This window comes from Mesitornis unicolor, unplaced genomic scaffold (genome assembly GCF_000695765.1).
Source record: "Mesitornis unicolor isolate BGI_N332 unplaced genomic scaffold, ASM69576v1 scaffold20323, whole genome shotgun sequence".
Classification (NCBI taxonomy): domain Eukaryota; kingdom Metazoa; phylum Chordata; class Aves; order Mesitornithiformes; family Mesitornithidae; genus Mesitornis; species Mesitornis unicolor.
The window spans coordinates 24009-37255 of record NW_010176948.1 but is presented as its reverse complement, the minus strand read 5'-3'; the positions used below and the strand labels follow the sequence as shown (position 1 = coordinate 37255).

Below are 13247 nucleotides of genomic sequence, written 5' to 3'. Positions count from 1 at the left end.
ATTGATGTTACTTAGCCTTACAAACAGCCACCAAGTCAGCATCCTTCAAATCTTTCAGAGAACTTATGGAGTAGAAAGCCTTGAGTCTGTCTAATCATGAGGAAGTGAGAAATATTCATGAGTTGAAGGTGAGAAAGAGATCGATGGAAACCCATTTGGAAAAGAGTTAAAGGAGGCAATGATAAAAATTATCCAAGAGAAGAGTGAGAGAAAAGCAGAGATGTAAAAAGGAAAATGCTGAGTTATGCAATATGAGAAAAAGAAAGTAAGTAGAAGAAGAAATAACAGATTTGTGTCATTCTTCCTCCTTTCACTATAAAAGGTTGTCTATATTATTTACTAAAAAAGCCTAAACATCATAAAGTATATGAAGTATTTGATGATGGAGGGAGGGAGACACTCAAAGTGTCCATTAGCAATTTGAGAGAGAAGCTTGTTGTGAGAAGTGACCCATCTTAGTCAGTCAGAAGAGAAGAATTTCCAGTTGTTACTAATTAGGGCCAGACTGTTAGAAACTTCCGTACCAGTGCAAATGCACAATGAAGTGGCTTGCCAACTTCTCACCAAGTGTTACCCTGACCCCTTGAAGTTTCTGAACCATGTTAGAATTTAACAAATGTAAACCAGCTTAATTGTTAATAACCTTTATGAAATAAAGAAATTAATATTCACACAGAGCAGCCTGTTGAACCAATTAAAGAGACAGAAACATTTTAATTAAAATGAGGTTGCAGAAAGACAGACTCAATAAATTACTATGTTCAAATGTGTAGAATGTTAATTAAACCCAACAAATAATCAGTTTAATTTATGAGACTGACATCAGAAACACAGACATTCTGTGTCCATCTTGTATTTACAGGACTTCAGTGGGACTCAGGATATAACCAGTAGAGGTTTCAAGTCTCATCAGTAAAAAAGTGTGGGAATCCTTATTATTTCTATTACCTTCACCAGGACACCTGTTTAAAAACATCTTCATGTATTACCGAACAGAGCATGCAGTGAAATCCCTGCATTCATCTTAAGACAGTACTCACATAAATACTTACAAAATGTTACTACTGTTGTACAGAATTGTGGGTGTCACCGTTCTGACAGATCTTGGATTTGGGAACACCGAATTGTTCTAGGTATTAGTTAGAAGGGATTTTCAAATTACATCCAGAATAGTTTTTTAACAACTACTTTTGTAATTAGAATTCTTTCAATTACATGTCAGATATTATTAAGAAATGTAGATGCCCACAGGTCCTTGGAGTCATGAGGAAGTAAGCATTTAGAGAAAAATTAATATATATAAAACTCAATAAAAGCAAGAGTACCCTAAATACCCCTGCAATCTGTACCTACCCCTCAGTACCTAGGCTCCTCGGTCTTATTCAAAGCTGGTCTACATCAGAAAACTAATCAGACAGCACAGTCCCCACTCAATTACAATATATGCATGTATTTATGCATACAGATAATATGTGCTATAACGACTCTTAGGAGTCTATTCAAATGAGCTATTACAAGTATAAAATATAGCATCCAGTTATCTGCCTCCCTATGCAATCCATGAACAGTACCATATACAACACCTAACTTTTTACCAGGGCTTGTAGCGATAGGGCAAGAGGCAACAGTTTTAAACTGAAAGTGTGTGGATTTAGATTAAATATAAGGAAGAAATTCTTTACTGTGAGAGTGGTGAGACACTCTAACAGGTTGCCCAGAGTGGCTATGCCTATGAAGAATTGTCTATGAATCTATGAAGAATTTTCTTTCCAACTTTTTCCATAAGCAATGAGCTGGTGCCTCCAATGAAGTAAACTGTTCAAGCTGATTCAAGAGCTACTTCTTCCCAGTTTAAAGGCCTAGTTCATCATGGCTTTAAATTCTGAGACTGAGAGCAGGAAAAATAGAGGTTTATGGTTGGGGACAAGAAAAAAAATATCTTTAAGCCACTTTCCCACCCTTTCTTACTGAAATTAGCTTTGCCCAGCTCCTGAGTTTCTATGCCAGAAGGCACACACACACTGACGGTCTGTGCTGACTCTTTGCAGCAGCTGACTGGTGAAGAGGCTCCCTTTGAGAGTTGCCAGTTTCTATCCATGCAGATATGCTTCAAGCCAGTGCTCCCCAGAATCCTTCAGTGAACTGCAAGAACAGAAAGTAAAAATAAAAATCACTTATGAGGAGACAATATTCAACTTCATTGGAAGCAAACTGCAGTTTAGTTGTAGAAGGAAGTAAATAGCAAAAATGGATTAAAAGCAGCATGGAATGAATTGAGAGAATTTAAGGAAGATAAAATAATCTTTAAACTTTACAGATTTTTGAAAATTAAAAGGCCCTTTAGAAAAACCTAAATAAACTCTAGGTTTGATCTCTCCATGGATATTGATTTGAAATGGTTGCCCATGCTCCTCCCTTGCATGCTATTACAGTGCAAAACTATCTTGTTAACTGATACTTACTGCAAAATGTCTAAAAAGGCTGTCAGCAAAGTCTTGCTTTTATACTCAATGCCGTGCTTATCACAAAGGGCTTTCACCAGAGGAGCAGCTTTCCAGTAGTTGTGTCGAGGCATTGTGGGGAAAAGGCTGCAGAATTGAATGAGAGAGAGTGATTGTAAGACTTTGCTTGCACCACAGTCTTCGCTCTGTCCAAAATATTCCCTTGTCCTCCCCTAGAAGGAGAGCAAAGGGTCTCCTGAATGCTTTCATGTAAGACTACATGGTGTTTCTCAGTTGAAATGCCCCATACTATTCCCACTCTTCTCCACATAATGATACTCACTGGTGCTCAATTTGGAAGTTCAAGTGCCCAGTGAACCAGTCATTGAACAAAGATTGCTTCACATTGCATGTTGCATGGATCTGGGAGGAAAAAAAAAACCACCAAAGAAATGCATTATTTAGCTTTTGGTTTTCTGTAAGCCTGATAATCGAACGCCAGCAATCATTACCCACCCTCATCTGCTATAAAAGGTGACTTAGTGTCAGGGATTATAGCTCTATTTGTCTATTTTAGAGTAAGATGAATCATGCTCTACAAATCTATTTCTCTCTCTTTCTCTCCAGTGAATGTAGCAGGTGTTTGGATGTAGACATCCAGATTTGGTCAGATGAATACCAGGTTGGGTCTTTTCCTCTTAATATAAGGAAAAATGCTCAGAACCTACTATGTGGGATTGTGCTGCTGGAGACAGTAGAGATGTGAGTAAAGTTGTCTTTACATACTCATTTTTTATGAGACCTAAATTTTGTCAGATTTATCTTATCTGCGGTAAACTTGTAACCAGTAGGGTAAAATAAAGGCCTCTGGACCCACTTTGCTTCTCTTTAGTTGGCCTAAAAAGGAGACTGACTGTTACACGATTAGTACTTTTCCATAACAGGAAGGGAAAAGGAAAAATATGTCAAAATCTTTCAGTGAAAAAACAGGATTTTTAAAAAATCTAGATGTCTCATTTTCCAGCTAAAGTTTTAAAAGTTTTAACTACTGCAGAAATGCATACCTATTTAATGAACGCCAAGGACAAACCTCATTAGCACAGCATTAAAGCTAACAGAATAACAACATTGTCTTTCTCCTGTAATTCAGAAGTGCAGACCCACTCTTTCAGATGACAGGAGAGTCTCACCTGAGTAGAGACCCAGTCTTTGTTCTTATCGTAATCAATGTCCATGGGAATGTGATTCATCTGTGAGACCCAAATAAACCAGGTGCTCTCTAGGTACCTGGGCAGAAAAACACAGAAACACTTATCAGATCTCTAATGCCATTCAAATTTACCATTAAAACACTTTCCTGAGTCTCATCTTCAGCAAAAAAAGCACTTTTACGTAACTCTGGATTTTCTATTCCATTGCTTTATCTCCTAACTTTTGGAGTTTCTTTTAAGAACCACTACATTTGTGGTTGCAGACATCCCTGAGCAGCCACCACCTCTCCCCCTCCAAGTTATGCTGTCCCTTCTTGGCTGACTATTTATTTCTGAGAAAAATGTAGTGAGTTTTCATTTATTACCACTGAAGCTCAGTATTAGTCATGGGGACTCTGGGTATGCTCTGTGTTACCTGGACAGCCAGTAGTACACCATGAAATTGTTAAATCCCATTAAAGGAATATACATGAGACAGACTCGGATGTTGAAAGACACAATCAATATGAGGTCCTGTTAAAAAAAAAATAAAGGTAAAAAATAAATTAATATAGGCTTTTGTTGCTAAGCTCCCTCCTCTCCCTCCTGTCCACTTTACTTGAACTGCAGCATAAAAAATACTGTTCCTGTGATATCTTGTTTATCAAGAGTAAGCTTCACACCATCATTCTGTCTCAAGTTGAGTGTATCGCTGAAATATTCCCACAGCACTCACTTTACCATCAGTAACTGAAGACCAGGAAACAGCCCTGTAGCCACAATTTGTCTAGGTCTGATAGTTTTCTGATAACTTTTATTCAGCTGCTAAGAGGCTAAAAAGACTCTCCTAAAAAAATTCTCCCTGAACCCATTGACTGCATTTCTGCTGCACTGAGCCTAGAATCAGCCTTTTCTACCCTAAACCCCACAGTCACCTGAGGGGAAGGTTAATGTGGCCACAGAGTGGTGACATTTTTTGAAAGTCTTCTAGACAATGCAAGTAGTGCTTACCAACCACTTTTTCCTCTTGATTGCAAAGTAGATTATAGACAGCTGGAAGAAGGGTACAAGTGCAAGTGGGGCCAATACTGAAAGGAAGAATGAAAACAGACATATTTATAATTTCACTGCATCATAAAATCTTACAGAATGTTCTTCTGTAAGAAAATTCTCCTTTCCAGTGGAAGAAAAATGGCTGTCTCCCATTTATGCTAGCTTGCACGTGTCCACAGAATCTATTCCTCTTTTCATCTCACCACTTCTTCATTTTTTTCCCATCCCTTTCTTCCTCACACTTGGTTCACCTTTATCTAGTACCTAACATCACATAGTTCTAACAGAAACATAAGGGGCAATTCCTCCCAACGTGAACCTTCTCTAACATGAAAGAAGCTTCCTGAAGCTGTGACTTCACTGGGAGCATCATTAAAAACGTTGTTTTGGGGAGGAGATGCAGCCATGATTTTTAGGTGAAGTTCTTGAAGCACTGCAAGGAAGAGGGGATACTCACCGATGAAATACTTATGCTGATAATTGTAAGGCATGAACTTCTTCTTCTTTTTCCCAAGCTGAAAAATGACATTGAAAAAAGACATTGTAATGGGTCAGTTGGAGACCTCAGACCTTTCACAACACATTTCTTATTCCTGTCTAAGGAACACATTGATAAGTACACCTTAATCTATCTAATTCAATCCCTCTTCTTGAAAAGCAGGTACTGAAGTTTCAAAGTAATGGAGAGAGGCAGATTTCATGTGAGCCTCTGTATCCAGATATCAACTTTATGCCAATGTTAGCACAGAGTCATTTTTAGGAGAGTTCCAAAACTCTTGGCAGGATACAAAAATGCTCAAAAATCACAAGCCATCTGAATTTTCTTGAATGTTGAAGTTTGGATTTGAAGAAAGTCCAATCTAACCAGTTCTATGTATTCACCACAGAGTGCTGAGACTACCAATGCTCAAGGAGGAGCAGATTATTAACATGAAAATTAAGGCAAGTACCCAAGCTTGATTGGTGACAAATGCAGGATGTGCTTGCTGTGAGTTACATCTGAATTTTGATGTCACATGAGATAGGACACAGCCATCACGAATTTCCGAGTAATAGAGGAGATAGCTGCCAGAAATTACACAAACATTTGGGTGCTGTTCTAAAATGACTTCAAGATTGAAGTAGTAAATACTCTATAAAGACATCTGCCTTTTTGTTTTGTTGAATATTTTGCCTTCAGGTACATGAAATGGCAAAGAGATGAAATATTTACAAAAAGCACAGTAAGTTTATTTCCTCACAGTGTATTGTTTCACTATTTGCACAAAAGTATTCTCAACATGATCTGCAGATTTTGTGCTTATGATTCTTCAAAGGACAGAATAATGAGGTAAAGCAAACTATTTCCAGAGCTCCCCTATTACTGAGGAAAAAAAAATTGAACACCTCAAACATGTCTTCACTGAATCAAACTCGAAACAAAACAAATGAACTGGACTAAAAGAAATTACTGAAATCCATTTTGCCTATCCACAGTGTGCCTGACTCTTTTCTGTTAAAAAGAGTCAGAAAGACATGAAAACTTATTTCCTATATTTTCACTTCCATCAAACCAAATCCAGCACAGCCAGCCCACACTAGATGTTCACACTAGTCTATAACCATGAGAGATCTTTCAGAACACCACTGACAAAATCCTTCCCAGTTGCATCTGTAAGTTTTCTATGAGTAGGTATTTTGTATTAACTCCCTTTACGGGAGTCTTTCTGAGACAGCAGAACTGGAATTTTCCACAGGTCTGGGAAAGCTGTAATTTCTCTGTTTATTACCAGCTAAAGGAGAGTGAGATGTTATTTGAAGAGGCTGGTTATCTAGCAGAGGCCATTTCATCACCCCATGTGTAAACAGAATTGCCAGGGAAAGAAAAGGCAAAGAAGACCTTGCCTATCCTGATGATATCAGAAATAATAAGGGTGCAGGGAAGGTCTATTCATGTTTTTTATTTTTATGAAAGCAATAAAATTTATGGTCAAAAACTAATTTGCTGCACTTGTGTTTTGTGCATAGCAGCTATATTGGTCCTGAAGGATTTAGGTGCCAAACCACTCCAACAGTCAAAAAGACCCAGAAGGAACAGCTGACTTACTATCTACAGGATCACTGACAACATCTTACACTAATGCCAGTGGACTGACTCATTCTTTGAGCTGCCTTCAAGGTGGTTACTCTGCTCCTCTAGAAACACAGAGAACTTAAGCATTGATTTTAAGACTTTGCTTCTCAGGAGCTGGTGCCTAAGCATCATCATAACCAGGCAGTACAAGAGGCTCTCAGACCTTGGAACACTTTGGGAATTGTCATGAGTTTGTGCAGAAAGGCCCAATCTGGGTTATTACTACACCTCAGTCTGTAGCTTTCTGTCATGAAAATCTTCGCTTCTCCAGACATGCCCCATGCTCACCTCCACAGAGAGTGTCTTTCCCAGGCTGAACAGGAGAGGATGCATGTTGAGGTCAGGGTCTTTGCGGAAGCAGTTGGGTTTGGCATGGTGCTGGTTGTGCAGGTGATTCCACCAGCTGGCGGATAACCCCTGCCAGAAAAATTCAAGACCCAAACAACGTCAACAATTGCATCAATATGTATCCACCTAGTATTGATGGCTGCACTACACTTCCCTCACAGGCAATATTGACTCAGTGTAGGGACACTCCCACTCACTGCTCAGTCCGGACTAGCCCCAGAGAATATTCCCACCAGAAGGCAGTTACCTTCAGAACATTTATCACAACAATCTGCAGAAGTCGATTCCATTTAGGCTTCCTGAAGACAGAGCAGTGCCCCAGATCATGTTGAAACCAGCCCATCTGGATCTGGAAGACAAAATGTTCACTGAGAAAACAGTATCACAGCGGCATTGCATTAATTTGCCTTGTGAGTCTCTGTAACTTCATAGTGTGAGTGCATCTTCCTTCTGATCTGGGGAAGAAACACTGCCTGCTGTCTCACATGCTCAATGCTGAGAACTTTCTTCCAGGCTGCTGCCCACTAAAGCTTCTTAATACCAGATATTGATTTTATTGTAGCAGCTAAAGGGAAAGCAGCAAAGCATCTCTACGATCAAATTGACAATTACAGCATGGAAGTCTTTTGCTCTCACCACAAATATATAATTTCCAAGTAACTAGCTAGCTAGTGTAAGGATTCCCAAATTCATAGCTTCATTGTATTTCATATTCCCATGGAAATACAAGAATGCTCTTTAAGGAATATCTGCCTTAGCAGATATCAGGCAAATAGAACAGATTATTTTAAAAAATAAGTTACTTTGCCCTTGTTCCATGGATGTCTGAGCAAACCTAAGGTTTCACTGTCTCTAAGAAAATCTTGCTTTCTTCCTCCTCTCACCCTCCAATTTCTCCCATCTAAGAGCCACAATCATGCCTTTCTATGATTCATTTTACTAATCTGGCAGAAAACTATTCAGGGCTAGTGAGTGTGGTTGGCTCATAAAGGACCCAACAACACCAGAGCCATCCGGCAGTACACTGAAGGAACATGGAGCCAAAAGTGGAGCTGAGAACGAAATATTCCCTCTTTTGCTGGGGTAAGTGATTAGATCAGCTCATCCCATCTTGTGAAACTAGCAGCTCCACAACACTCCATTAACACTAGCAAGCAGCTTATCAGCAAAATGAGATTTGCTGAAGGCAACAAATATTGTGACATGGAACCACCTTGTTGTCTTCAGCCAGATATCAGGATCTAAGAAGATGGTCTGGGATACAAGCATCTCATCAATCCTCTCCATCTGAGAGAACCAAACATGTCTGCAGTATTGAACTGCTGACAGCAGTTTACCTGAGCAATGGTGAAGAACGCCATGCCAACCAGGAAAGGCACTAAGGATATCCCGAAGTACCAGACCACAAGCCAGGATGCAGCATCCAGTACCAGAAGGTGAAGGAAAATCAAGAAGAAAAAAATATAATTTGGCCTCAGAAGTCCCATCTTCTCAATAGTGTAGCGCAGATCACGAAAATCCTCCAAAAGTGATTTCTGTGGGAAAAGTGAGCATTAGTGCACTGTCGACTTTGAAAATGTAACACAGCAGATCCAGGAATCCCAAAGTAGCCATGGACTCAGTGGATGTTTTCTGTCAGAGGGGTCTCTGTGCAAAAAAAGCACCTGAGATCAACAGACCTTAGTTTTGCTTTCACACTGGAAAACAAGTTGCCGACAGGTTCTGTTACTGAAACATCACGGGGAGAAGAAATGAGCAGAATTTGGGGCTCTGGAGCTCATTCCACACACCCAGGTGTGGACTTAGTGATTCTGGGGCAGTGCATGTTTCCATGCATGGTAAGTGCCAGCTGCCTCCTCACCACCCAGACTATGGCACAGTGTCAGGCATGCTACTTCAGAAATTATTTCTTATTTTCCTTCCCCTCCCATCCTGAACCACAAACCATTCCCACTGCTGGGTTCTAGGACACTCACTTTTTTATTAGACTCAAAGCTGGGTTGATCTGGTGCCAACTCCCCAATCAGCAGAGATTTCAAGTATTTTTTCACCAAAGACTTATCATTGTGAAATGCTACAAAGGCATCCTGAGAAAGACAGAAAGGAAGCAGGGTAAGAAAGAGTATGTGAGTAAGTACCAGGTGCTGAGCATCTTCTTTTTCTAGGTCTTTGATATAATATATAATCCAGTTTCTTCTGTCTGTTTTTGTCCCTTTGGTTGCTCCTGTAGTTATTTCCCATCAGCTGGAGCTTGGCCCAAGGAAGCTGGAGAAGTTTCAAGAAACAAGATTTCATAAAAGTACCTGGGCGAGGCTGGTAATAAACATGAAAGTGTTTGATGAAAAGCTCTTTGCAGAAGGGAACATGCTCTTTGATCTGCTTATTTCAGCGCAGTCCTTCCCTAGAATGCTCCAGCCAGCAGCCCTGCCCCATGGATGGAACCCAGAAGCAGAAAAACATGCCAATGAATGAGGTGTGTCTTTGCCATGCTTGGGATGATGTTTTTAAAATCCTATCTCTATTACGCTAGAGTCATGGGAAATAAATGCTGAAGCTTCATGCACAACAGGACTAACTGGGTATGATTTACAGTTCCCTGTAAGTCTGCAGACTGTGTAACACCGGTGACACAAATGGGTCTGTCCAAGAACCATTTGAAATACCAGTTGCAAAATCAAGTATGAACTATGGAATAAAGAATGAAATTCCAGATAAACCAAAACTCTTCTTTAGCTCATGTTCTCAGTGAATTTTCCAGAAGAAAGGTAAAGAGGCTGACCATACTCTTTTGTAGAGTAGATATAACAAAATCCTCTGTGTCTGAGCAGCCAGGTACTTGCTGATTTTGGCTCTGCAAGTCAATGTGGGCGATCATGGCACAAAAGAATTGTGTACATGTCTGGTCAGGATTAAGTCCCTCAGAGAGGACAAAGGACTTCCCGTGTCCAGTCTGATGCTCCTTTTGAGTCTCTTGTTTAGGCACAGTCTACCTCTGAAGTACTTTGCTCTAGAATTAGAGTAAGGTGGCTCTTTGGACAGATGAGCTTTCTACAAATACCTAGTTACCCTTTGTCCCGGTGACACATCAATAACTCTATCCAGACCCTGGGGACAAGGGAAATGTTTCCATTTTGATTCTGTGCCTCTCATCCTACAGGGGTTTATACACTTTTATGCAGCTCCCTCTTGCCAGGAATTCTAAAACTGAGTCAAGCTGTAGGTATCTGTATTGCAGCTTAGAAACAGGAGACAGAAGTCTTTCAAGCGGAATTTCCTATCTACAATACCAGTATCACAGATTCTCATCACAGAAATGCAAGTCTTTCAGTCCTGTAGCCTGTTCTTTCTCCTACTCCCTGCTCTTAGGCCCTGATTAACTTTAGGTGTATCACCTGCCATGCATCTGACCTCCAACATTTGACATTAATGTAATGTTCTGCAAAGCATATTGTCTATATTTACAAAGTAATGCATACAGAGGAAGAAAATTCTCACAACATACATATGATTATGAGCTCTTGGGGAAGATAATTCTCACCATATGTACATAATTATGAGCTCCAGAGTAGTCAAGGATACTTGGAAAAAATCCTGGATCCTAGCTTTAGGCAAAGTCATCCACAGGACGATCTTTTGAGACAACTTCCAGCCCTGCTTTTCTGTGAAAGTGTGTATTTCTCAGAATATACGAACATAGCAGCATTTTACAAGCAAAACTAATGATAAAATAGTAGAATAAAAAAATCGAGAGCAAGATAGAAGAATGACATTATGATGCAACATAAATCCACAGTGTACCCACACTCTTGACTACTGTGTTTAGTTCTGGTCCTTCTGTCTTCAAAGGGATGTAGTACAACTATATATAGCAATAAAAAAATTATTAATAGAGTTCTGGATCAGTTTTCATTCAGAAGATTGCCTTGGAAAAGAGATAACAGAGAATGAAATTATTAGGAAGTAGGTCTAAAATGTACAAAGGTAATAATGAGGCTTAATGAGGAAAACCAGATTGTAATATTATTGTAATAAGAAATGCAGCTAAGATCAAAGGTCATTCTTTAAACTCATTCATACCCGACAAATTCACTGCTGTTAAAACCCCCGAGTTTCTATAAACCATAATAATCTAAATGCACCAGTGGCTGCAGAAGCTGGGAGAACATAGCTTGGGGATAAATCACTCCATGCATTCTGTACTCCTTGACTCCTTCTGTGAAAGTCCAGTAACAGAAACCACAGGAGGTGGCAGCAGGCTGCTGGGACCTCTGGGATGCCTTGGTGTGGTGGGCAGGATTAGTGCCCCTTCTTCAAGCAGCTCCTGATGCAGCACTGTTTGCAATCTCGTCACGTTATGCAGGTGCTGCATAATGGACACATAACTCTCTCTTTAAATCAGGTCTACACCTGCCAGCCAGTGAGCTAGAGAATCACAGAATGGTTTGGACCAGAAGGTACCTTGAAGATCATCTAGTTCAAACCCTCCTACCGTGGGCAGAAAAAAACCAACAAGACTCAGAAGCCTTCTTTTTCTTCATTTTAGAACACTACATATCTTTCTGCCTCAGTTTTAAATAGGGTGAGAGGAATGAAAAGTGCAAAATGACTGATCTGATCCATTTTGGGCCATGAGTTAAGAAGTGCCAGCCCATTTTACAAACTGAAACCTGGGAATCAGACAGGCTAAGCAAGTTCCTTGAAGTCAAAAAGTCTTGTCGCGACATGAATTAAATCTGTGTCTTCCACATCACAAGTTTATGCGCATTTCCCACATCACGCTTCTAATATACGTGTCTAACTCTTCAGAAATTCAGTATCTGTTTTCAGCAAATAGTCTATATGAGGTCTGCTTGGAATTATTATAGCTGTCAACAAGGAACACATTATTTTAGAGAAAACCTCTAAATCAAAGCATTTTGCAGGGATCTCTGGAAAATCTGTTTTCAAATAGTGATTATTTGTAGAGTTTTTCCTCATCTTCTGCAGCCAAGTGTCATTCTGCTGCTTTCTCAGTCATTTTTCCTGTTTTATTTTCCCCTCTCCTTTGGAATAGTCTTTTTGCTCCAGACTTTTCTCCTCCACTTGTCTGTACAAAATAGCATCACTCCCTTGAGTACCCTCCAAGTTTGCTTCACTGCCCTCAAAATTACTTTGTTTGGATAATACCTTCTCCTTATCTATCTTCTCCATCTACGTACCCTTGCTCTATCTTTATAATTTTCTTATTACTGGTCACATCCATGTGGCGTTGAAAAAGCAGCCTTTACAGTAAAAATATGCATAGAGTATATTGCTTTCTACCCTATTCCCTTCTCACTGCTACAATAGAGACACTTTCCAGGCACCTGGAAGACAAATTGTCTGATCATGCCTAGTGGCAAGACAACCTGCGTGGATAATGCTGTGCTTACAGCAGGGTGTAATGAACCTAAACAAAGCTTTGCAATTTGCATAGCAGGTAACTCTGACCTAGAAGGTAACCCGAAAGGCATTTTTTTACAGACAGCACAGACATGTCGACTACATTATCTAACCAAACACAGTGCCAACTACCATGAGTGCACTCCACTGGAGTCCCACCATATCGTCCTGCCCTGACAAGGGAACCATCCTCTTCCACTGTCCTCCTAGATCTTACCGTAGCATCTTGCCCAGCATAGTGGCTAATAACTCGGCTGCCTCCAGGGTGTTTTTTGGAAAATGTGGTGATGTCGTAAACCTTCCTGTCAATCACCAGCCACTGCTCTCGGCCTTGGCCATGGCCATTGTGGATTCTGATCTCTTCCCAAGTGAAAAGCTGTAGAAAGGCTGAAACTGGTCGCGTCTCCTTTTCGGTGGAGCCAGTCTGTGGAGCCATCTGTACTGGTAGATGTGCAGTCAGCACCGAGATTCACTAGACTAAGCTTTGCAGCACTGTGTCCAGGCAATGAACCATCTCAGTCTGCCCATTATACAGTCCCACTCCAAGCCACTCCCTACACTTCCAGGGCTGGTTGGCTCCCCTTGCCCAAACACACCCTTCCATAGCTCCCTCCTCTTCCACGTTCACACCAGACACACCAGAATAAAAGCCCTGTTCCTTCTTGTCTTTTCTGAGCTGCC

General features: G+C 40.4%; 1 protein-coding gene across 1 annotated transcript; it reads right to left on the bottom strand.

The window, feature by feature from the left end:
- Positions 1-2090: 2090 nt before the first annotated feature.
- LOC104538638 (fatty acid desaturase 1-like) lies at positions 2091-13002 on the bottom strand. The gene is made up of 12 exons (XM_010181902.1): positions 12784-13002; positions 9122-9232; positions 8483-8680; positions 7393-7494; positions 7086-7214; positions 5142-5199; positions 4643-4719; positions 4068-4165; positions 3632-3728; positions 2785-2864; positions 2463-2588; positions 2091-2142 (listed from the first exon to the last, which is right to left on the bottom strand). The coding sequence occupies exons 1-12, from the start codon at positions 13000-13002 to the stop codon at positions 2091-2093; spliced, it is 1347 nt and encodes a 448-aa protein (XP_010180204.1).
- Positions 13003-13247: the final 245 nt, after the last annotated feature.